Source organism: Cinclus cinclus, chromosome 37, assembly GCF_963662255.1.
Source record: "Cinclus cinclus chromosome 37, bCinCin1.1, whole genome shotgun sequence".
NCBI classification, from domain to species: Eukaryota; Metazoa; Chordata; class Aves; order Passeriformes; family Cinclidae; genus Cinclus; species Cinclus cinclus.
In genome coordinates this window covers 415467-441326 of record NC_085082.1, presented here as the reverse complement: position 1 = coordinate 441326, position 25860 = coordinate 415467, and the positions used below count along the sequence as shown (strand labels likewise).

General features: G+C 45.4%; 1 protein-coding gene across 1 annotated transcript in view; it reads left to right on the top strand.

Moving 5' to 3' along the window:
- The window catches only part of LOC134055970 (signal-induced proliferation-associated 1-like protein 3), a 62852-nt gene that overhangs the window by 24362 nt on the left and 12630 nt on the right, over nucleotides 1-25860 (top strand). Inside the window, 12 exon segments of the mRNA XM_062512443.1 lie at nucleotides 3027-3140; nucleotides 3142-3216; nucleotides 8334-8508; nucleotides 9759-9925; nucleotides 10520-10677; nucleotides 13154-13790; nucleotides 15345-15619; nucleotides 19443-19517; nucleotides 20526-20647; nucleotides 22210-22307; nucleotides 23296-23921; nucleotides 24765-24890. Of these exon segments, the coding sequence (XP_062368427.1) occupies nucleotides 3027-3140; nucleotides 3142-3216; nucleotides 8334-8508; nucleotides 9759-9925; nucleotides 10520-10677; nucleotides 13154-13790; nucleotides 15345-15619; nucleotides 19443-19517; nucleotides 20526-20647; nucleotides 22210-22307; nucleotides 23296-23921; nucleotides 24765-24890 (2648 nt within the window).

Genomic DNA, 25860 nt, shown 5'->3' with positions numbered 1-25860 from the left:
TTTTGTGATTTTAGGGAGAATTCCCAGAAAAAAAATGGGAATTTGGGAATGGGAAAAGTTGGGAAAATGGGGAAAATTTTTGTCCCAAAAATTCACATTTTCTTGACCAAATAATTCCAGTTTTTCCATGATTTAAGGAGAATTCCCAACACGAATCTGGGAATTTTGGGATAAAAAAATCTCACAAGTTTTAGGATAAATTCCTTCAATTTTGGGGTAAAATTCCCCCAATTTTGGGATAAAATTCTCACAATTTCAGGATAAATTCCCTCAATTTTGGGATGAAATTTCCACAATTTTTTGGGCTAAAATTCTCAGAATTTTGGGATAAAATTCATGGCATTTTGGGACAAAATTTCCCCAATTTTGGGATAAAATTCCCTCAATTTTTGGAATAAAGTTCCCCCAATTTTGGGATAAAATTTCCCCAGTTTTGGGATAAAATTCCCTCAGTTTTGGGATAAAATTCCCTCAATTTTTGGAATAAAATTCCCCCAATTTTTGCATAAAATTCCCCCAGTTTTGGGATAGAATTCCCACAATTTTGGGATAAAATTCATGGAATTTTGGGATAAAATTCCCTCAATTTCAGGATAAATTCCCTCAGTTTTGGGATAAAATTCCCCCAATTTGGGGATAAAATTCTCACAATTTCAGGATAAATTCCCTCCATTTTGGGATGAAATTTCCACAATTTTTTGGGCTAAAATTCTCTGAATTTTTGGATAAAATTCATGGAATTTTGGGACGAAATCCCCTGAGTTTTGGGATAAAATTCCCCCAATTTTTGGGATGAAATTCCCTCAATTTTGGGATAAAATTCCCCCAATTTTTGGATAAAATCCGCCCCCCCCCCCCAGTTTAAGAATAAAAATTCTCCCCAATTTTAAACTTAAATTCCCAAGAATTCTGGGACATAAAATTCCCACAATTTCAGGATTAAAAACTCCCTGAATTTTGAGTTCAAATCTTTCAACCCCTCGGATTTTTCCCCAAAAATTTGCGTTTCCATCTCTGTTTCTCCTCCTTTTTATTCCGATTTTTTTTTTTTAATTGATTGATTGATTGATTGATTAATTATTTTTTTTTCTCCATCCCGCAATATTTTGATTTCATTGATTGATTGATTAATTATTTTTTTTTTCTCCATCCCGCAATATTTTGATTTCATTGATTGATTGATTAATTATTTTTTTTTCTCCATCCCGCAATATTTTGATTTCATTGATTGATTGATTGATTAATTATTTTTTTTTCCTCCATCCCGCAATATTTTGATTTCATTGATTGATTGATTAATTATTTTTTTTTCTCCATCCCGCAATATTTTGATTTCATTGATTGATTGATTAATTATTTTTTTTTCCTCCATCCCGCAATATTTTGATTTCATTGATTGATTGATTGATTAATTATTTTTTTTCTCCATCCCGCAATATTTTGATTTCATTGATTGATTGATTAATTATTTTTTTTTCTCCATCCCGCAATATTTTGATTTCATTGATTGATTGATTATTTTTTTTTTCTCCATCCCACAATATTTTGATTTCATTGATTGATTGATTAATTATTTTTTTTCCATCCTGCAATATTTTGATTTCATTGATTGATTGATTGATTAATTATTTTTTTTTCTCCATCCTGCAATATTTTGATTTCATTGATTGATTGATTGATTAATTATTTTTTTTCCATCCTGCAATATTTTGATTTCATTGATTGATTGATTGATTAATTTTTTTTTTCCATCCTGCAATATTTTGATTTCATTGATTGATTAATTATTTTTTTCTCCATCCCGCAATATTTTGATTTCATTGATTGATTGATTAATTATTTTTTTTCTCCATCCCGCAATATTTTGATTTCATTGATTGATTGATTGATTGATTAATTATTTTTTTTCCATCCTGCAATATTTTGATTTCATTGATTGATTGATTGATTAATTATTTTTTTTTTCTCCATCCCGCAATATTTTGATTTCATTGATTGATTGATTAATTATTTTTTTTCCTCCATCCCGCAATATTTTGATTTCATTGATTGATTGATTAATTATTTTTTTTCTCCATCCCGCAATATTTTGATTTCATTGATTGATTGATTGATTAATTATTTTTTTTCTCCATCCCGCAATATTTTGATTTCATTGATTGATTGATTGATTAATTATTTTTTTTCCATCCTGCAATATTTTGATTTCATTGATTGATTGATTAATTATTTTTTTTTCCTCCATCCCGCAATATTTTGATTTCATTGATTGATTGATTGATTAATTATTTTTTTTCTCCATCCCGCAATATTTTGATTTCATTGATTGATTGATTGATTAATTATTTTTTTTCCATCCTGCAATATTTTGATTTCATTGATTGATTGATTGATTAATTATTTTTTTTTCCATCCCGCAATATTTTGATTTCATTGATTGATTGATTGATTAATTATTTTTTTTTCCATCCCGCAATATTTTGATTTCATTGATTGATTGATTGATTAATTTTTTTTTTTCCATCCCGCAATATTTTGATTTCATTGATTGATTGATTGATTAATTATTTTTTTTTTCTCCATCCCGCAATATTTTGATTTCATTGATTGATTGATTAATTATTTTTTTTTTCTCCATCCCGCAATATTTTGATTTCATTGATTGATTGATTAATTATTTTTTTTCTCCATCCCGCAATATTTTGATTTCATTGATTGATTGATTGATTGATTAATTATTTTTTTTCCATCCTGCAATATTTTGATTTCATTGATTGATTGATTGATTATTTTTTTTTTCTCCATCCCGCAATATTTTGATTTCATTGATTGATTGATTAATTATTTTTTTTCCTCCATCCCGCAATATTTTGATTTCATTGATTGATTGATTAATTATTTTTTTTTTCTCCATCCCGCAATATTTTGATTTCATTTTTATTTATTTTTTTTTTGTTTGTTTGTTTTTTTGGGGTTTTGGTGGTGGTGGGGGATGGAATTTTTCCATTCCCTTATTTTTTTCCCAGCTGGTGACTTTACGTGGTTCCATCCTGGAGGACGCCGTTCCCAGCACATCCAAATCCGGATCCGTACGCGGGATTCCGCTCCGGGAAATCCTGGAGTTCGTGGTTCCCGAACTCAACGGTCCAATGCCTGCGCCTGGCGCTGGCCACGCCCAAGGTCACGGAGCAGCTGCTGAAGCTGGACGAGCAGGGGGTGAGCAGGGCTGGGGGAGGGCGGCCTTTGGGGCCGCTGCTTTTAGGGGGGTTTGGGGGGGTTTTTTGGGGGGTTTTTGGGGGGGGTTTTGGGGGGGTTTTTTGGGGGGTTTTTGGCGTTTTTTGCGGATATTTTTTAGGGGTTTTTTGGGGGTTTTTTTTGGGGGTTTTTTGGGGTTTTTTGGGATTTTTGGGGATTTTTTGGGGTTTTTTGGGGTTTTTTGGGGGTTTTTTTGGGGGGGTTTTTGGGGGGGGATTTTTGGGGGTTTTTTTGGGTTTTTTTTGGGGGGTTTTTAGGGATTTTTGGGGGTTTTTTTGGGGGGTTTTTTTGGGTTTTTTGGGGGGGGGATTTTTGGGGGGTTTTTTGGGGGTTTTTTGGGGGTTTTTTGGGATTTTTGGGGGTTTTTTTTTGGGGGTTTTTTGGGGGGTTTTTGGGGTTTTTTTTGGGAATTTTTGGGATTTTTGGGGGATTTTTGGGGGTTTTTGGGGGTTTTTTGGGGTTTTTTTGGGGGGTTTTTGGCGTTTTTTGCGGATTTTTTTTAGGGGTTTTTTGGGGGGTTTTTTTGGGATTTTTGGGGGTTTTTTGGGGGTTTTTTGGGATTTTTGGGGGATTTTTTGGTTTTTTTGGGGGGTTTTTTGGGGGGTTTTTTTGGGGTTTTTGGGGGGGATTTTTGGGGGCTTTTTAGGGGTTTTTTGGGGGGTTTTTAGGGGTTTTTTGGGGGTTTTTTTGGGGGGTTTTTGGCGTTTTTTGCGGATTTTTTTAGGGGTTTTTTGGGGGTTTTTTTGGGATTTTTGGGGGTTTTTTGGGGGTTTTTTGGGATTTTTGGGGGGATTTTTTGGGGTTTTTTTGGGGTTTTTGAGGGGATTTTTTGGGGTTTTTGGGGGGGATTTTTGGGGGCTTTTTAGGGGTTTTTTGGGGGGTTTTTAGGGGTTTTTTGGGGGGTTTTTGGCGTTTTTTGCGGATTTTTTTAGGGGTTTTTTGGGGTTTTTTTTGGGATTTTTGGGGGGTTTTTTGGGGTTTTTTTGGGATTTTTGGGGGATTTTTGGGGGATTTGTTTGGGGTTTTTGGGGGGTTTTTTGGGGTTTTTGGGGGGGGATTTTTGGGGGGCTTTTTTAGGGGTTTTTTGGGGGGGTTTTTGGGGTTTTTTGGGGGGTTTTTTGGGGGGTTTTTGGCGTTTTTTGCGGATTTTTTTAGGGGTTTTTTGGGGTTTTTTTTGGGATTTTTGGGGGGTTTTTTGGGGGTGTTTTGGGATTTTTGGGGGATTTTTTGGGGTTTTTTTGGGTTTTTGGGGGGTTTTTGGGGGGGATTTTTGGGGGTTTTTGTGGGTTTTTTTTGGGGGGTTTTTAGGGATTTTTGGGGGTTTTTTGGGGGGGTTTTTTGGTTTTTTTGGGGGGGATTTTTGGGGGTTTTTTTTGGGGGTTTTTTGGGGATTTTTGGGGTTTTTTTGGGGGGTTTTTGGGGGGTTTTTGGGGGTTTTTTTGGGGGGTTTTTTGGGATTTTTTGGGGTATTTTTGGGGGTTTTTTGGGGGTTTTTTGGGGGGTTTTTAGGGTTTTTTTTTGGGGGTTTTTTGGGGGGTTTTTGGCGTTTTTTGCGGATTTTTTTAGGGGTTTTTTGGGGTTTTTTTTTGGGATTTTTGGGGGGTTTTTGGGGGTTTTTTGGGGTTTTTTGCGGATTTTTTTAGGGGTTTTTTTGGGGGTTTTTTTGGGATTTTTGGGGGTTTTTTGGGGGGGTTTTTGGCGTTTTTTGCGGATTTTTTTAGGGGTTTTTTGGGGGGTTTTTTGGGATTTTTGGGGGTTTTTTGGGGGGTTTTTTTGGGGGGGATTTTTGGGGATTGTTTGGGGATTTTTGGGGGGGTTTTTGGGGGGGGGGTTTGGGGGATTTTTTGGGGTTTTTTTGGGGGTTTTTTGGGATTTTTGGGGGTTTTTTTGGGGATTTTGGGGGGGTTTTTGGGGTTTTTTTTTGGGGTTTTTTTGGGATTTTTGGGGTATTTTTGGGGGTTTTTTGGGATTTTTGGGGTATTTTTGGGGGGATTTTTGGGGGTTTTGGGGGGTTTTTGGGGGTTTTTTTGGGGGGGTTTTTGGGGGGGATTTTTGGGGGTTTTTTTGGGTTTTTTTTTGGGGGGTTTTTAGGGATTTTTGGGGGGTTTTTTGGGGGGTTTTTGTGGGTTTTTTTGGGGGGGATTTTTGGGGGTTTTTTGGGGTTTTTTTGGGGGTTTTTTGGGATTTTTGGGGGTTTTTTTGGGGGTTTTTGGGGGGTTTTTGGGGTTTTTTTTGGGGTTTTTTGGGATTTTTGGGGTATTTTTTGGGGGTTTTTTGGGGGTTTTTTGGGGGTTTTCTGGGGGGTTTTTAGGGGTTTTTTTGGGGGTTTTTTGGGGGGTTTTTGGCGTTTTTTTGCGGATTTTTTTAGGGGTTTTTTGGGGTTTTTTGGGGATTTTTGGGGTTTTTTTGGGGTTTTTGGGGGGATTTTTGGGGGATTTTTTGGGTTTTTTTTGGGGGTTATTTAGGGGATTTTTTGGGGTTTTTTGGGGTTTTTTTGGGGTTTTTTTTGGGGTTTTTTGGGGGGTTTTTGGGGGATTTTTGCGGGATTTTTGGGGGATTTTTTGGGGTTTTTTGGGGGGTTTCTTTGGGGTTTTTTGGGGTTTTTTTGGGGTTTTTGGGGTTTTTTTGGGGTTTTTGGGGGGGATTTTTGGGAGATTTTTTGGGGGTTTTTTTGGGGGTTATTTGGGGTTTTTTGGGGATATTTTGGGGGATTTTTGGGGTTTTTTTTGGGGTTATTTGGGGGTTATTTGGGGTTTTCTTGGGGGTTATTTACGGGATTTTTTTTGGGGTTTTTGGGGGTTTTTTGGGGGGTTTTTTTGGGGGTTTTTATAGGGGTTTTTGGGGGTTTTTTTGGGGATTTTTTGGGGTTTTTTTGGGGTGTTTTTTGGGGTTTTCTTGGAGGTTATTTAGGGGATTTTTTGGGGGTTTTTGGGGTTTTTTGGGGGGTTTTTTTGGGGATTTTTTTGGGGTTTTTGGGGTTTTTTGGGGGTTTTTTGGGGTTTTTTGGGGTTTTTTTGGGATTTTTTGGGGATTTTTTTGGGGTTTTTTTGGGGGGTTTTTGGCGTTTTTTGCGGATTTTATTAGGGGTTTTTTGGGGGTTATTTCGGTTTTTTTGGGGGGTTTTTTGGGGTTATTTAGGGGATTTTTGCGGTTTTTTGGGGGTTTTTTTGGATTTTTTTGGGGATTTTTTTGGGGTTTTTTGGGGGGTTTTTGCGTTTTTTGCGGATTTTATTAGGGGTTTTTTGGGGTTATTTCGGTGTTTTTGGGGGTTTTTTTGGGTTATTTGGGGATTTTTGGGTGTTTTTGGGGTTTTTTAGGGTTTTTTTGGGGGTTTTTTAGGTTTTTTTTGGTTTTTGGGGGTTATTTGGGGGTTTTTTGGGGGTTTTTTTGGGGGTTTTTGGGGGTTTATTTGTGGGTTATTTGGGGGATTTTTTGGGGGGTTTTTTGGGGATTTTTTTGGGGTTATTTAGGGGATTTTTGGGGGTTTTGGGGTTTTTTGGGGTTATTTTAGGGGTTTTTTTTGGTTTTTTTTGGGATTTTTGGGGGATTTTTTTGGGGTTTTTTGGGGGATTTTTTGGGTTTTTTTGGGTTATTTGGGAGTTATTTGGGGGTTATTTGGGGTTTTTTTTGGGGGTTTTTTGGGGGTTTTTTGGGATTTTTTGGGGGATTTTTTGCTTGAAGTTTGGGGATTTTTTCTGGGTATTTTCTGGCTTTTTTTTGGAGTTTCTGGGAATTCTTTTGGAATTTTTAGGATTTTTTTGGTTTCTTTGAGGAATTTCTGAGAATTTTTGGGGGCTTTTTGTTGATTTTTTTGGGATGTTCTGACATTTTTAAATTCTTTTTGGATTTTTTTTTTTATATTTTTGATTTTTGTTTGGTTTTTAATCCCCAGGATTTTGGAGGTTTTGGGAATTTTGGGGCATTTTTATTTTTTTATTTTTGTGGGGTATTTTTAGGATTTTGGGGTGACTTTATGGGTATTTTTTTCATTTTTTTGGGTAGATTTTCGGGACTTGGGGGATTTGAAGGTTCGAACGATTTTTGGGCTTGGGGAAATTCCTGGGGTTTTTATTTTGGGATTTCTGACATTGGGGTTTTTTTTGGGATTTGGGTTTTTTGGAATTCAGACGGGTTCAGGGCGAGAGATTTGGGATTGGGAGATCCCAGGGGTTGGTTGGGAGATCCCAAGGGTTGATTGATGCCAAGAGCTGCTTGAGGGATCCAAGGTTTGAAGGATCCCAAGAGTTGGGAGATCCCAATGGTTGGGGGTTCCCAAGGGTTGGGAGATCCCAAGAATTGAGGGTTCCCAAAGTTTGGATGATCCCAAGGATTGGGATATCCCAAAGGTTGAGAGATCCCAAGAGTTGAGGGATCCCAAGGATTGGATGATCCCAAAGATCGGTTGGATGATTCCAAGAGTTGGTTGAAGGATCCAAGATTTGAAGGATCCCAAGAGTTGGAAGATCCCAAAGGTTGAGGGAACCCAAAGGGTTGGATGATCCCAAGAGTTGGAAGATCCCAAGGGTTGGGATATCCCAGAGGTTGAGGGAACCCAAAGGGTTGGATGATCCCAAAGGTTGGGTGATCCCAAGAGCTGGGAGATCCCAAGAGTTGTGGGATCCCAAAGGTTGGATGATCCCAAAGGTTGGTTGGATGATCCCAAGGATTGGGAGATCCCAAGAGTTGGGAGATCCCAACAATTGGATGATCCCAAGGGCTGGATGATCCCAAAGGTTGAGGGATCCCAAAGATTGGATGATCCCAAGGGTTGGTTGAGGGCTCCAAGGGTTGAAGGATCCCAAGAGTTGGGGAATCCCAAAGGTTCGAGAATCCCTGAAATTGGGGAACCCAAGAGTTGAGTGATCCTGAACGTTGGGAGATCCTAAGGGTTGAAGGATCCCAAAGGTTGCTTGATCCCAGGAGTTGAAGGATCCCAAGACTTGAACAATCCATCCCAAAATTCCTCCAAGATTCCCCAAAACACCTCCAAGGTTCCCCAAAACACCTCCAAGACCCCAAAAATCTCCTCCAAGATCCCCTCAGCCTTTCCAAATGCCAGATTTCCGGTTTTCCCGCAGCTGTGCCGGCGGCACAAGGTCGGAATTCTGTACTGCAAGGCCGGGCAGAGCTCGGAGGAGGAGATGTACAACAACGAGGCCGCCGGGCCCGCGCTCGAGGAGTTCCTCACGCTCTTGGGAGAGAAGGTTACCCTCAAATCCTTCACCAAATACGCGGCACAGCTGGACACCAAGAGTGAGTTTTGGGATCTTTGGGAATGTTCCCAGAATCTGTGGTTTCTACTGGGAGATCTCAAGGGTTGAAGGATCACAAGAGTTGGGAGATCCCAAAAGCTGAAGGATTCCAAGAGTTGGGGATCCCAAAACTTGAAGGATCCCAAAGATTGGGGTTTCCCAAGGGTTGAAGGATCACAAGAGTTGGGAGATCCCAAGGCTTGAAGGATTCCAAGAAAGGATTCCAAGAGTTGGGAGATCCCAAAACGTGAACGATCCCAAGGATTGGGGGTCCCCAAGGGTTGAAGGATTCCAGGGAAGGATTCCAAAAGTTGGGAGATCCCAAGGCTTGAAGGATTACAAGAGTTGGGACATCCCAAAGATTGCAGGTTTCCAAGCGTTGGGAGATTGCAAAATGTGAACGATCCCAAGGATTGGGGGATCCCAAAGGTTGAAGAATTCCACGGGGTGGAGAATCCCAAGGGCTGAAGGATCTCAATGATTGAAGGATTCCAAGGGTTGAAGGATCTCAAGGGTTGAAGGATCTCAAGGGTTGGTCGCAGAAGTTGGGAGATCCTAAAGTTCCCGAGGGTCAAAGAATTCCAGGAAAGGATTCCAAGAGTTGGGAGATCCCAAGGGTTGGGGATCCCAAAACTTGAAGGATCCCAAAGACTGAAGAATTCCAAGAGTTGGGAGATCCCAAGGGTTGAAAGATCCAAGGGTTGGGTGGTCCCAGTTGAACACCACGAGTGAGTTTTAGGATGCGTTCCCAAAATCTGGAATTTCACTCTCTTGGCTTTTTGGAATTTCAGTGGATCCGCATTTCAGGATTTCACTGTCTCGGCTCTCTGGGATTTCCCCGGCTCCGCTTTTCGGGATTTCATGGGATTCACTTTTCGGGATTTCATGGGATTCACTTTTCGGGTTTTTACCAGCTACGCTTTTTGGGATTTCTGCGGCTCTGCTGTTCGGGATTTCCCCGGCTCTGCTTTTTGGGATTTCCCTGGATTTGCTTTTCGGTATTTCCCTGGATCTGCTTTTTGGCATTTCCCTGGCTCCGCTTTTTTGGGATTTCACCGGATCGCTTTTTGGGATTTCATGGGAGTCACTTTTTGGGATTTTACCAGCTCTGCTTTACGGAATTTCACGGGATTCGCTTTCTGGGCTTTCTCTGGATCCACTTTTTGGGATTTCACCGGCTCCACTTTTCGGGATTTCGCCATCTTGGCTTTTCGGGATTTGACCGTCTCTGCTTTTCCCGCTTTTCCGCAGCCGATTCCACGGGCACGCACTCGCTCTACACCACGTACCAGGACTACGAGATCATGTTCCATGTGTCCACCATGCTGCCCTACACCCCCAACAACCGCCAGCAGGTACGGCCGGAGATCCCGGCGCTTCCCAGGGATTCGGATCATGGAGACTGGGGGATCTCGAGGGTTGGGGGATCCCAAGGGTTGGATGAGAGATCCCAAAGGTTGGTTCGATGATCCCAAGGGTTGGATGATCCCAAGGGTTGCTTGGATGATCCCAAAGGTTGGTTTGATGATCCCAAGGATTGGATGATCCCAGAGGTTGCTTGGGTGATCCCAAGGGTTGGATCATCCTAAGGGTTGGTTGGGTGATCCCAAGGATTAGTTGATCTCAAAGTTCAGTTGGGTGATCCCAAGGGTTGATGGGATGATCCCAAAGCTTAGATGATCCCAAAAGTTGATTGGTTGATCCCAAGGGTAGTTGGATGACGCCAAGGATTGGTTGATTCCAAGGGTTGGTTGATCCCAAGGACTGGGTGATCCCAAGGGTTGGTCGACCCCAGAGTTCGTTTGGATGATCCCAAGGATTGGGTGATCCCAAGGATTGCTTGATCCCAACAGTCAGTTGGTTGATGCCAAGCATTGAACCCTCCCAAGACCTGAACAATCCCAAACTTTGCTTGAACCACCCCAAATCTTCATCCCACCCATTCCCACTTTTTTTTTTGGTTTTTTTAATTCTTCCCCCACCCCCAAACAAAACCAAAAAACCACCCCCAGCTGCTCCGGAAGCGCCACATCGGCAACGACATCGTCACCATCATCTTCCAAGAGCCCGGCGCGTTGCCGTTCACGCCGCAGAACATCCGCTCCCACTTCCAGCACGTCTTCATCATCGTCCGCGCCCACCAGCCCTGCTCCGACAACGTCTCCTACAGGTGGAGCCATCCCGGATCCCATCGGATCCGCCGCGAATCGGGAATACCAAAAAAACCACCGAAAAGCTACCAAAATTCCCCAAACAGTTACCAAAAAGAAGGAAAAATTAACAAAAATTCCGAAAATTACTGAAAAGTGGGAAAAAAATAGCCAAAAATCCCCCCCAAATTACCAAAAGGTTGCAAAAATTCACCAAAAATCCCCCTCCCAAATTACCAAAATGTTGCATGTTATCAAAAATCCACAAAGAAATACCAAAAATCCCCCCAAAATTACAAAAAAGTCGAAAAGCGTTGACTACAATCCCCCAAAAATTAACAAAAATCCCCAAAAAATGAACAAAAATCCCCAAAAAATTAATGAGAAGTTGCAAAAAGTGACCAAAAATCCCCAAAGTTACCAAAAATCCCCTGAAAATTTTACCACAATCCCCAGAATTACAAAAATCTCGAGAAAATTACCAGAATTCCTCCAAAAATTGTCAAAAAGTTGAAAAAATTACCAATAACACCCCCAAAATTTCAAAAAATTTGTAAAAAATTACCAAAAATCAAAAAAAAATTATCAGAAATCCCCCCAAAATTCCCCAAAATCAATAGAAATTCCCAAAAAAATTACCAAAAAGTTGAAAAAATTGCTAATAATTTCCCCAAATTACCAAACAATTGCATAATATTATCAAAAATTTGCAAAAGTTCCCAAAACTTTGCAGAAACATACCTAAAATTGCAAAAACTCTGAAAAAAATCCCCAAAATTCCAAAAAAGTTCTCAAAATTTCCAAGACTGTAAGAATTTTGAAAAAAAATCCCCAAAATGGCAAAAATTCTCAAAAAATTCCTCAAAACATTGCAAGAATTTCCAAGAATTTGCAAAAATGTCCAAAAAATTCCCAAAATTTCGCAAAAATTCTGAACAATTCCCAAGTCTTCCCTAAAATTTGCAACCATTTGCAAGACAATTTCCCCCAACTCTGCAAAAATTCCCAAAAATTGCAGAAATCAGCGAAAATTCCCCGAATTTTACAGGAATTCCCAGGAATCCATTGGGGATGGAGCTGGACAATGCGTCCGGTGGTTTTTGGGGTCGGATTTGAGGACAATTCCTGGGATTTGGAAGCCTTGGGATGGATTTTCCCAGAGGGATTTTGGGGTCTGAGGTTGATGGTGTCGGGTCAAGGGTTGGGAGATCCCAAGGGGTGAAGGATCCCAAAGATTGGTCAGAGGATCCGAAAAATTGCTTGATCCCAAGGATTGGTTGGATGATCCCAAAGATTTGGATGATCCCAAAAATTGGTTGAACAATCCCTGAAATTGGATGATCCCAAGGGTTGAAGGATCCCAAGGGGTCGATGATCCCAAAAATTGGTTGCCGGATCCCTGAAATTTGGGGGATCCAAAGGGTTGGTTGGTCCCAAAGATTGGTTGTATGATTCCAAATTTTGGAGGATCCCGAGGGTTGGATGATCCCAAGGGTTGGTTGCAGGATCCCTGAAATTGTGGGATCCCGATGGTTGGGTGATCCCAAAGATCGGTTGGATGATTCCAGGTCTTGAAGGATCCCAAAGATTGGTTGATCCCAAAAACTGGATGATGCCAAAAGTCGGTTGAAGGATCCCAAAATGCGGAGGATCCGAAGGGTTTGATGATCCCAAACATTGGTTGGAGAATTCCTAAAATTGGATGATGCAAAGGTTTGGTTGGTCCTAAAATTTGGTTGGATGAACCCAAAGGTTGCAGGATCCCAAAGATCAGCTGGAAGATCCCAAAAGTTGGTGAGAGAATCCCTGAAATTGGATTGAAGGATCCCAAAATTTGGAGGATCCCAAAGATTGGTTGGAGAATCCCTGAAATTGAGGAATCCCAAGATTTGGCTGATCCCAAGATTTGGATGATCCCGAAGATTGGTCGGATGACCCCAAAAATTGGATGATCCCAAAGATTGGTTGGAGAATCCCTGAAATTGAGGAATCCCAAGATTTGGCTGATCCCGAAGATTGGTCGGATGACCCCAAAAATTGGATGATCCCAATAGTTGAAGGATCCCAGAGATTGGATGATCCCAAGCGTTCGATGATCCCAAAAGTTGGTTGGAGGATCCCTGAAATTGGGGGATCCAAAGGGTTGGTTGGTCCCAAAGTTTGGTCGGATGATCCCATAGGTTGAGGGATCCCAAAAAGTGATTGAAGAATCACTGAAACTGGGGAATCCCAGATTTGGATGATCCCATAGGTTGAAGAGTCCCAAAAATGTGGTTGACCCCAAGGGTTGGGTGATCCCAAGGGTTTGCTTGGAGGATCCCTAAAACTGGTTTGAAGGATCCCAAAATTCAAATGATCCCAAACCTTGATTGAACAACCCCAAAACTTGACCAATCCCACGAATCCAACCAATCCCGAACCTCGAAGAACCCCATCCTGACCAACCCCGACCATTCCCTAAAATCCCCAAAATTCCCTCTTCTTCCCCCGAAAAAGCGTCGCCGTCACCCGCTCCAAGGACGTCCCTCCCTTCGGCCCCCCGGTGCCGCCGTCCGGCGTCACCTTCCGCCGCTCCGACCACTTCCGCGCCTTCCTCTTGGCCAAAGCCATCAACGCCGAGAACGCCGCCCACAAATCCCACAAGTTCCGCACCATGGCCACCCGAACCCGCCAGGAATATCTCCGGGATTTGGCGGAAAACTACGTCACCAACACTCCCTTGGACACCGCCGGCAAGTTCAACCTCATCTCCTTGGCTTCCAAAAAAAAGGAGAAATCCAAAGCGCGGCCGTTGGCGGAGCTGGAAAGCGCCGGCGCCGTTTCTTGGCGAGTTTCCGCTTTGGATTTCGGCAGGGGCGGGGCGGAGATTCCGTGCGTTTTGGGGATTTCCAAGGAATTTGTGGTTTTGGTGGATTTGGGAGCGAAGGAAGTGGTTTTTAATTGTTTCACCGGGGATGTGATCGGTTGGAGCGCGGAGGGAGCGGCGTTGAGGATCTACCACGGGCGCGGGGATCTGGTGAGCGTGAGGGTGGGATCGGGATCGGCGTCGGGATCGTCGGGAGCGGAGGGATCGGGAGCGGAAGGAGCGGAGGGAGCGGCGGAGGAGGTCAAGGAGATCGTGCAGAGGCTGAAGGTGAGGGGAAGTTGGGGGAAAATCGGGGGGAATTGGGAAAATCGGGGGGAATTTGGGGAAGTTTGGGGGGGAAATTTGGCGGAAATTGGGGGAGAAAATGGGGGAGAAATGGGAATTGAGAGGGGAAATTTGGAGGGGAAAATGGGCAGGGTGGGGAAGATTGGGGGGAATTCGGGGGGATTTGGGGAAAATGGGGGGGAATTGGGGGAATTGGAAAAACCGGGGCAGAAAATGGGGAACACATGGAAAATGAAGAGGAGAAAATTTGGGGGGGAGTGGGCAGGGTTGGGAAAATTGGGGGGAAATTGGAGGGAATTGGGAAAATTGAGGGGAATTGGGGAAAATTGGGAAAATTGGGGGGAAATTGGAGGAGAAAATGGGGAAGAAATGGGAATTGAGGGGGAAATTTTTTGGGGGAAATGAGCAGGGTTGGGAAAATTGGGAGGAATTTGGGGGAATTTGGGGAAAATTGGGGGGATTGGGGAGGAATTGGGTGAAAATTGGGGGGAGTTTGGGGAAAATTGGGGGAGAAAATGGGGAAGAAATGGGAATTGAAGAGAGAGGAAAATTTGGGGGGAATTGGGAAAATCGGGGTGAATTTGGGGTATTTGGGGGAATTGGGAAAATTGGGGGGATTTGGTGGAAATTGGGGGAATTTGGGGAGAAAATGGGGAAGAAACAGGAGTTGAAGAGGGGGAAATGAGGGAAAGTTAGGTGGAAAAATGGGTGGGATTGGGAAAATTGGGGGAAATTGGGAAAGTTGGGGGGAATTGATGGAAAAAGTGGGAGAATTAGGGGAGAAAATGGGAATTGAAGAGAGGGAAAAAGGGGGAAATTTGGAGGGAAATTGGGGAAAAGGGGGAGGTTGGAAAAATTGGGGGGAATTGATGGAAAAATGGGGGGGAAATGGGAATTGAAGAGATGGAAAATGGGGAATTGGGGGGAAAAGGGGAATTTAAGAGATGGGACAAGGGAGGAAATTGGGGGAAATGGAGGAAATTGGGGGAAGAATGGTGAAAATTGGGGTAAAATGGAGGAAAACGGGGAAAAAATTGAACTGGGGTGAAAATGGAGGAAATTGGGGGGAAATGAAGGAAATTGAGGGGAAATGGTGAAAATTGGGGGAAAATGGTGAAAATTGGGGTGAAATGGAGGATATTGGGGGAAATGGAGGAAAATGGGAAAAAAATGAATTGGGGTGAAAATGGAGGAAATTGGGGTGAAAGTGGTGAAAATTGGGGTAAAATGGAGGAAAATGGGATAAAATGGGAGAAATCAGGAAAAACTGAATTGAGGTGAAAATGGAGGAAATTGGGGGGAAATGGAGGAAATTGGGGAAAAAATGGAGTAAAATGGAGGCAGCTGGGGAGAAAATGGAGGAATTCGGGTTAGGGAGAGATTGAGAAAAAAATGGGAATTGCCGAAGGAGCAGAACGGGTCAAATTGGCGATAAAACGAGCTGGACCAACAAACCCAACCCAACCCAACCAAAACCCCAAACCATTGAATTTTGATGCCAACCTCCACTTCCCCCCGACGCCACGCGCGCGCCAGGCCACCACGCCGGGCTGCGCCACGGTGGACATGACGTTACGGCGCAACGGGCTGGGCCAGCTGGGGTTCCACGTGCACCCCGACGGCAGCGTGGCCGAGGTGGAGGAGTACGGCTTCGCCTGGCAGGCCGGGCTGCGGCGCGGCAGCCGGCTGCTGGAGGTGTGCAAGGTGGCGGCGGTGGCGCTGAGCCACGAGCAGATGATCGACCTCCTACGCACCTCGGTCACCGTCACCGTGGGCATCGTGCCACCGCACGAGGACGGCACGCCCAGGAGGTTGGTGGCGGTGGTTGCGGGGGGGGTGGGGAGGTTTGGGTGGGTTTGGTGGTATTTGAGTGGTGGTGGTGGCGGCGGTGTCGTCTTGGGTGGCATTGGGGCCGTCTGGGTGTCTTGGGTGCCGTAGGCGCCATCCTGGTGTCTTGGACACCGTTGGTGCCATCCTGGCATCATTGGTGCCTTCCTGGTGCCTTGGGTGCCATTGAGGTGTTTTGGGTGCCATTGGCGCCATCTGAGTGTCTTGGGTGCCGTTGGTGCCATCTGGGTGCTGTTGGTGCCATCTGGGTGCCGTTGGTGCCATCTGAGTGTCTTGGGTGCCATTGGTGCCATCTGGGTGTCTTGGGTGCCGTTGGTGCCATCTGGGTGCAGTTGGTGCCATCTGAGTGTTTTGGGTGCCGTTGGCGCCATCCTGGTGCCATTGGCACCGTCTGGATGTCTCGGTTTCCTTTAGTGGCATCCGGGTGCCCTTGGTGCCAGCTGGGTGTCAGAAGTGCTGTTGGTGCCATTGAGGTGTCTTGGGCGCCGTTGGTGCCATTGAGGCGTCTTGGGTGCCATTGGTGCCATCTGGGTGTCTTGGGTGCCGTTGGTGCCATCCTGGTGCCGTTGGTGCCATTGAGGTGTCTTGGGTGCCGTTGATGCCATTGAGGCGTCTTGGGCGCCGTTGATGCCATTGAGGCGTCTTGGGCGCCGTTGGTGCCATTGAGGTGTCTTGGGCGCCGTTGGTGCCATCCTGGTGCCGTTGGTGCCATTGAGGTGTCTTGGGCGCCGTTGGTGCCATCCTGGTGCCGTTGATGCCATTGAGGTGTCTTGGGCGCCGTTGGTGCCATCCTGGTGCCGTTGTTGCCATTGAGGTGTCTTGGGCGCCGTTGGTGGCATTGAGGTGTCTTGGGTGCCGTTGGTGCCATCCTGGTGCCATTGGTGCCATTGAGGTGTCTTGGGTGCTATTGGTCACATCCTGGTGCCATCGCTGCCGTCGTGGTGCCATCGGCGCCATCGGTGCCATCTGGATGTCTCAGGTTCCTGTAGCGGTATCTCGGTGCCGTTGGTGCCACCTGAGCGCCATTGGTGCCATCGGTGACATCTGGGTGCCGTGGGTGCCAATGGCGCCATTGTGGTGCCACCAGTGCCACCTCTCCCCTGTCCTTGGGTGTCCCCTGTGTCCCTGGGTGTCCTCTTGGTGCCACCTGTCCACAGTGCCACCTTTCCCCTGTCCCTGGGTGTGTCCCTTGGTTCCACCTTTCCCCTGTCCCCTCTCGATGTCCCCCTTCGATGTCCCTGGTTGTCCCCTGTCCCTCGATGTCCCCCCCGTGTCCCTGGCTGTCCCTGGCTGTCCCCTGTCCCTCGATGTCCCCCCCACCGTGTCCCCCAATGTTCCCCCCCTGTCCCTCGATGTCCCCCCCGTGTCCCTGGCTGTCCCCTGTCCCCTGTCCCTCGATGTCCCCCCCTTGTCCCTCGATGTCCCCCCGTGTCCCTGGCTGTCCCCTGTCCCCTGTCCCCTGTCCCTCGATGTCCCCCCCTTGTCCCTCGATGTCCCCCCCGTGTCCCTGGCTGTCCCCTGTCCCCTGTCCCCTGTCCCTCGATGTCCCCCCCTTGTCCCCCGATGTCCCCCCCCTGTCCCTCGATGTCCCCCCCTTGTCCCCCGATGTCCCCCCCTGTCCCTCGATGTCCCCCTGTGTCCCTGGCTGTCCCTGGCTGTCCCCTGTCCCTCGGTGTCCCCCCCCCTGTCCCTCGATGTCCCCCCCTTGTCCCTCGATGTCCCCCCCGTGTCCCTGGCTGTCCCCTGTCCCCTGTCCCCTGTCCCTCGATGTCCCCCCCTTGTCCCCCGATGTCCCCCCCCTGTCCCTCGATGTCCCCCCCTTGTCCCCCGATGTCCCCCCCCATCCCTCGATGTCCCCCTGTGTCCCTGGCTGTCCCTGGCTGTCCCCTGTCCCTCGGTGTCCCCCCCCCTGTCCCTCGATGTCCCCCCCTTGTCCCTCGATGTCCCCCCCGTGTCCCTGGCTGTCCCCTGTCCCCTGTCCCCTGTCCCTCGATGTCCCCCCCTTGTCCCCCGATGTCCCCCCCCTGTCCCTCGATGTCCCCCCCTTGTCCCCCGATGTCCCCCCCCGTCCCTCGATGTCCCCCCCGTGTCCCTGGCTGATCCCCCGTGTCCCTGGCTGTCCCCTGTCCCCTGTCCCTCGATGTCCCCCCCTTGTCCCCCGATGTCCCCCCCCATCCCTCGATGTCCCCCTGTGTCCCTGGCTGTCCCTGGCTGTCCCCTGTCCCCTGTCCCTCGGTGTCCCCCCCCCTGTCCCTCGATGTCCCCCCCTTGTCCCTCGATGTCCCCCCCGTGTCCCTGGCTGTCCCCTGTCCCCTGTCCCCTGTCCCTCGATGTCCCCCCCTTGTCCCCCGATGTCCCCCCCCTGTCCCTCGATGTCCCCCCCTTGTCCCCCGATGTCCCCCCCCGTCCCTCGATGTCCCCCTGTGTCCCTGGCTGTCCCTGGCTGTCCCCTGTCCCCTGTCCCTCGGTGTCCCCCCCCCTGTCCCTCGATGTCCCCCCCCTGTCCCCCGATGTCCCCCCCCTCCCCGTGTCCCTGCCTGTCCCCCGGTTCCGGCTGATGCCAGCTGTGCCCACACAGGGGTTGGTCGGAAAGCCTGGCATTGGGCACGGCGGATCCGGAGCCGTTCCCGGAGCCGTTCCCGGAGCCGTTGCCGGAGCCGTTGCCGGAGCCGGCACCGCGGGGGCACCAAACGGGCACCGGCCGTGCCCGGCGCCGCCCTCCGGGAGCCGCAGCCCGGCCACGCCGGGAGGAGGTGAGGGAGACGTTCCCGGGATGGACGACGGAATTCCTGCAATTCCAGATAAAATAAAAACGAATCCGATAAAAGTTCCCCCCAACGTTCCCGAAATTCCAACAAAATTCCAACAAAAGTTCCCTCAAAAATCCCGAAATTCCAACAAAAGTTCCCCCCAAAATTCCCCCCAAAAGTTCACTCAGAATTCCTGAAATTCCCCCAAAATTCCAACAAAGGTTCCCTCAAGAATCCTGAAATTCCCCCAAAATTCCAACAGAATTCCAACAAAAGTTCCCTCAAGAATCCTGAAATTCCAACAAAAGTTCCCTCAAAAATCCTGAAATTCCAACAAAATTCCAACAAAAATTCCCTCAAAAATCCTGAAATTCCGACAAAATTCCAACAAAAGTTCCCTCAATAATCCTGAAATTCCAACAAAAGTTCCCCCCAAAAAGTTCACTCAGAATTCTTGAAATTCCCCCAAAATTCCAACAAAAGTTCCCTCAAAAATCCTGAAATTCCAACAAAATTCCAACAAAAGTTCCCTCAAAAATCCCGTAATTCCCCCAAAATTTTGAAAGAAATTCCCTCAATAATCATGAAATTCCACCAGACGTTCCCTCCAGAATTCCTGAAATTCCCCCAAAATTCCTGAAATTCCCCAAAATTTTCCCAACAATTCCCCCCAAAATTTCCTGAAATTCACCCAAAATTTCCCCAAAAAATTCCTGGAATTTCCTCAAAACTTCTCAAAATTCCACCAAAAGTCCCCGCCAAAAAAATTCCTGAAATTCTCCTGAAATTCCACCAAAAGTTCCCTCCAGAATTCCTGAAATTCCCCAAAATTTCCCCAAAACCTCCCCCCAAATTTCCTGATGTTCCCTAAAACCCCACCAAGATTTCCCCCCAAATTTTCTGGAATTCCCCCAAAATTCCCAATTTTCGTGGTTTTCCTCCCCCTAATTTTCCCCAATTTTCGTAGTTTTTTCCCAATTTTCTCCATTCTCCCCCAATTTTTGCCCAATTTTTCCTTTTTTCCCCCCATTTCCAGGCCCCTGAGTTTCCCGGAGTCGCCGCATTCCGGCGCGTTCCGGCAAACGTCCGGCAGCTTCTCGGCGCCGGAACGGTGAGGGAGGGGAAACTGGGGGGAAAAGGGGGGAAAATGGGAAAAAATGGGGGGGAAAATGGGAAAATTGGGGGAAAAATGGGGGAAATTGGGGAAAAATTTGGGGGAAAATGGGAAAAATGGGGGAGAAAAATGGAAAAATTGGGGGGAAAATGGGGGAAATTGGGGGAAAAAATTGGGGGAAAATTGGGGGAAATGGCAAAACTGGGGGGGAATGGGAAAATTGGGGGGAAATTTGGGGGAAAATGGGAAAAATGGAGAAAAATGGGAAAATTGGGGGGAAATAGGGAAAAATGGAGGAAAAATGGGAAAATGGGAAAATTGGGGGAAATTGGGGCGAAAAATTGGGGGAAATGGGGGGAAATTTGGGGGGGAATGGCAAAATTGGGGGGAAATTTGGGGGGAAATGGGAAAAATGAGGGGAAAATTGGGTGGAACAAAAAGGGGAAATTGGGGGAAAATTTGGGAAAAAATGGGGAAAAAGGTGAAAATTGGGGGAGAAATTGGGGAATGGGGGAAAATTGCGGAAAACATGAAAATTGGGGAAAATTTGGGAAAAAATGATAAAAATTGAGGTGGAAATGGGGAAAAAATGGGAAAACTGGGGGGAAATAGGGAAAAATGGAGGAGAAATGGTGGAAATTGGGAAAATTGGGGAGATTGGGAAAATTGGGGGAAAAAAAGCATGAAAATTGTGGGAAAATGGAAAATGGGGGAAATGGGGGGAATTGGAAAAAATGGGGGGAAAAAAATGGAAATTGGGGAAAATGGGGGGGAAATTGAGCAGAAATGGGAAAAAAATGGGAGAAATGGGAAAATTGGGGAGAAGTTGGGGAAAATTGGGGGGAATGGGGGAAATTGGGAAAAAATAGGGAATGTTGGGATTGGGGAAAAATGGGAGGGAATTGGGAAAAATTGGGAAAAATGGAGGGAAAATGGGGAAAAATGTGGGAAAATTGGGATTTTTCCGGATGTGGGACCCCCAGAATTCCCAATTTTTCTCCCCAGACCGCAGAGGGGGGCGGCGTTCCCGGCGGAGCATCCCGGACATTCCGGGAATTCCGGGAATTGCGGACATTCCGAGGCTGCTGGGATCGGCCACGACGGCGGCAACGAGAGGATCAAGGCGGGTACGGAAATTTGGGAATGATGGGAAATTGGGGAATGATGGGGAATTGGGGAATATGGGAGATTTGGGGATGATGGGAAATTTGGGAATGATGGGAAATTTGGGAATGATGGGAAATTTGGGAATGATCGGAAATTTGGGAATGGGAAGGGAAATTTGGGGATGATGGGAAATTTGGGGATGATGGGAGATTTGGGAAAGATGGGAAATTGGGGAATGATGGGAAATTTGGGAATGATGGGAAATTGGGGAATGATGGGAAACTGGGGAAAGAGAAGGGAAATTTGGGAATGATGGGACATGGGGGAACAATGGGAAATTTGGGAATGATGGGAAATTTGGGAATGGGGAGGGAATTCAGGGAATAGGGAGGGAAATTCTGCATTGGGATTCCCAAATCCCCAATCCTGACCCCAATTCCTGAATCCCAGACTCTAATCCTGAATTCCCAAATCCTAAATTCCCAATTCCTGACCCCATTCCCAAATTCCCAACCCCTGACCCCATTCCCAATCCCAAATTCCCAAATCCCAATCCCTGCCCTGATCCCAACTCCCAATTTCCCTAATTCCCAAATCCCCAAATTCCTAAAGAAATGCCCAAATCCCAAAACCCAAATTCCCAATCCCTGCCCCAATCCCAAATCCTGAATTCCCGAATCCCTGATCCCTAACCCTAAATCCCAAACCCAAATTCCCAATTCCCAAATTCCCAATCCCTGACCCCATTCCTAGTACCAATCCAAAATTCCCAAATCGCAAATTCCCAAAACCCCAAATACCAAATCCTAAATTCCCAATCCTTGACCCCAAATCCCAAATTCCCAAATCCCAAATCCCAAATTCCCAATCCTTGACCCCAAATCCCAAATTCCCAAATTCCTAAATCCCATATTCCCAATCCCAAATCCCCAAATCCCAAATCCCATATTCCCAATCCCAAATTCCCAAATCCCAAATTCCCAAAATCCCAAATCCCAAATCCCATATTCCCAATCCCTGACCCCAAATTCCCAATTCCCAAATTCCCATATTCCCAATCCCTGACCCCAAATTCCCAAATCCCAATTCCCAAATCCTAAATCCCAAATCCCAAATCCCAATCCCAAATTCCCAAATCCCAAATTCCCAAATCCCCAAATCCCAAATCCCATATTCCCAATCCCAAATTCCCAATTCCCAATTCCCAAATTCCCATATTCCCAATCCCTGACCCCAAATTCCCAATTCCCAAATCCTCAATCCCAAATCCCATATTCCAAATCCCAAATTCCCAAATCCCAAATTCCCAATTCCCAAATCCTCAATCCCAAATCCCATATTCCCAATCCCAAATTCCCAAATTCCCAATCCCTGACCCCAAATTCCCAAATCCCAATTCCCAAATTCCCAAATCCCATATTCCCAATCCCTGACCCAAAATCCCAAATCCCAAATCCCATATTCCCAATCCCTGACCCCAAATTCCCAATTCCCAAATTCCCAAATTCCCAATCCCTGACCCCAAATCCCCAAATTCCCAAATCCCGTATTCCCAATCCCTGACTCCATTCCCTCATTCCAGAGCCTCTCTGGCACGTCCCGGCCCCGGCGCGAATTCCCGGCAAGCGTCCGGCGCGCCCCGATCCCGGCGGGAAGGATTCCCCAAACCGCCTGCGCAAGGTGACATCCCAAAAAAAAAAACCAAAAAAAAAAACCCCCATGGAATTCCCAAAAAAATTCCCCAGGAATCCCCCAAAAAATTCTGGAATTCTCAAAAAAAACCCAAAAAAACCCAAAAAACAAAGAAAAAACAACCAAAACAAAAAATCCCTCTGGAATTTCCTAAAAAAAAAAATCCCTCTGGAATTCCCAAAAAATTCTGTGGAATTGTCAAAAAAAATTTCTGGAATTCTCAGAAAAAAAAAAAAAAAAACCAAACCTGGAATTCCACCAAAAAAATCTGGAATTCTCAGAAAAAAAACCCTGGAATTTTTTTTTCCAAAAAAAATCCCCTGGAATTCCCCCAAAAAATTGCCCCAAAAATTCCCAGAATTCCAAAAAAGAAAAATCCTCCCAAATTCCCAGGAATGCCGAAAAAATTGGCAAAAATCCCTAAAAAAACCTCAAAATCACCCTGGGAAAATCCAGGAATTTGGGGATTTTTTTTGATGCTGACCCTCAGAAATTCCCAAAATCCCCCAAAAAAATCTCAAAATTCCCCAAAAATTCTCAATTCCCAAAAGAATCCTCAGAATTCCCTGGAAACCGCTCTGGAATTCCTAAAAAATTCACCAAAAAATCCTCTGGAATTCTCCCCCAAAAAACCCTGGAATCACCAAAAAACCCTTTAAAATCTTCAAAAAATCCTCGGAATTCCATAAAAAAACCACCTGGAATTGCCAAAAAAAAAAAATCCTCAGGATTCTTAAAAAAAAAATCCTGGAATTCCCAAAAAAATCCCCTCAAAAAATCCCTGGAATTCCACTCCCCTCCCCCCCCCAAAAAAAAAAAAAAAAATTTCCAAAAAACTCCGCAAAAAATCCCCGAAAGAAATCTCCATAAAATCCTCTCGAGAGCCCAGGAATTTGGGGATTTTTGGGATCCTGACCCTCAGGAATTCCCAAAAATCCCAAAAAATTCCCCAAAAACTTCCCCCGAATTCCCGCAGGCCGAGGCGCCGCCTTGTGGCCACTCCCCCCTGTCCAGCTCCGCCTCCAGCGAGGCCGAGGCCGAGGGCGGAGCCAGCGACGGCAGCGACGGCCGGAAATGCAACCGGAAGTGCGCAAGGAACTCTGGGAGCGACGCAAAGAATTCTGGGAGCGAGGCCTGGAGTTCCGGGAGGGACACCAGGAAGTCGGGGAGCGACGCAAAGAATTCTGGGAGCGACGCAAAGAATTTTGGGAGCGACGCAAAGAATTCTGGGAACGAGGCCTGGAGTTCCGGAAAGGACGCCAGGAAGTCAGGGAACGACGCAAGGAATTCTGGGAACGACTCTTGGAATTTTGGGAACGACGCTTGGAATTCCGGAAAGGACACCAGGAAGTCAGGGAACGACGCAAGGAATTCTGGGAACGACGCTTGGAATTCTGGGAAGGACACCCGGAAGTCAGGGAACGACTCAAGGAATTCTGGGAGTGATGGTTGGAATTCTGGGAACGAGGCCTGGAGTTCCGGGAAAGACGCCAGGAAGTCAGGGAGCGACACAAGGAATGCTGGGAGCGAGGCAAAGAATTCTGGGAACGACGCTTGGAATTCTGGGAATAACGGTCGGATCGAGGCCCAGCACACAACCCGGTGAGTCACCGAAAAATTCCACAATTTTTTTGTTGTTAAATTTCCCGGGTTTTGGTCAAAATTCCCATTTTCACTATTTTTTGGTTTAAATTTCTGGGTTTTGTGAAAATTCCCAATTTTTTTTCTTGTTAAAAATCCCCAATTTTATCTTGTTAAAATTCCCACATTTTCACGTGAATTCTTGTTTTTTGATTAAAATTCCCAATTTTTTTTTTTCGTTAAAATCCAGAGGTTTTGTGTTAAAATTCCCATTTTCTTGTTGTTGAAATTTCCATTTTTTTCGTTAAAATCACCATTTTTTTGTGGTTTAAATTCCCACATTCTCATTTAAATTCTCATTTTTGGTTAAAATCCGGGGGATTTTGTTAAATTTCCCGTTATTTTCGTTGTTCAAATTTCCATTTCTTCACCCTTAACGTTCCTGGGGTTTTTTGGTAAAAAAATTCTCATTTTTCAGTAAAAAATTCCCAAATTTTGCTGAAAATTCCTGGTTTTCTGTTAAAATTCCGAATGGTTTTGGTAAAATCTCCCAAATATTTTGGTTGAGCTTCCCAATTTTGGGTTAAAACTCCTGGGTTTTGTTAAAATTCCCATTTTTTGATGAAAATTCCCATTTCTTTGTTAAAATCCCCATCTTTTCCTTTGAATTCTCCTTTTTTTCGTTAAAATTTCCGATTTTCTGGATAAAAACTCCCGATTTTTTTTTTCCTTGAAAATTCCCGATTTTTTCTTAAAATCTCCCTTATTTTTTCTTAAAACTTCCTAATTTCTTGCTAAAAACTCTCAATTTTTTTCCTAAAACTTGCCAATTTTTCATGGAAAAACCAATTTTTCCATCTGCAGGCCCCAAATTCCGGTGTCGGTTCCCAAATCCTTCCCCAGAATTCCGGGCAGAGCCAAAATTCCCAAAGCGGCGCCGGGGGCGGGGCCGGGCTGGAGGCACCAGGAGGAGACGCCGGAGAGCAGAACGTGAGGGAAAAAATGGGAAAAATGGGGAAAAATGGGAAAAATGGGGGAAATTGGGGGAAATTGGGAAAAATGGGGGAAATTGGGAAAATTGGAAAAATGGGGGAAATTGGGGGAATGGGAAAAATGGGAAAAATGGGGGAAATTGGGAAAAATGGGAAAAATGGGGGAAATTGGGAAAATTGGAAAAATGGGGGAAATTGGGGGAATGGGAAAAATGGGAAAAATGGGGGAAATTGGGAAAAATGGGAAAATTGGGGGAAATTGGGAGAATGGGAAAAATGGGAAAATTGGGGGAAATTGGGAAAATTTGGGAAAATGTGAGAATTGGGAAAAATGTGGAAAATGGGGAAATAGGAAAAATGGCAAATTGGCAAAAATGGGGGGAAATGGCAAATTGGGAAAAATGGGAAAAATTGGGGGAAATTGGGAAAATTGGGAAAAATGGGAATTTGGGAAAATGGGAGAATTGGGAAAAATGTGGAAAATGGCGAAAATGGGGGAAATTGGGGAAAATTGGGAAAATTGGGAAAAATGGGGAAATGGGAATTTGGGAAAATTGGGAAAAATGGGGGAAATTGGGAAAAATGGGGGAAATGGGGGGAATGGGAAAATTGGGGGAAAATGAAAAAAATGGGGGAAATGGGGAAATGGGAAATTGGGAAAATGGAATTTGGGGGAAATGGGAAAAAATGGGAGAATTGGAAAAATGGGAATTTGGGAAAAATTGGGAAAAAATGGGAGAAGAGCGGGAAAAATGGGGAAATGGGAAAAATGGGAATTTGGGGAAAATGGGGAAAATAGGATTTGTGGAAAAAATTGAGAAAATGGGGGAAAATGGGAAAATTGGAATTTTGGGAAATGGGGAAAATGGGAATTTGGGAGGGAAATTTTTGGGATTTTGGGGATGGGAAAAAAAAAAGTGGGAAATGGAAATTGGGGTGGGGAAAATGGGATTTGGGATCCTGGAAAT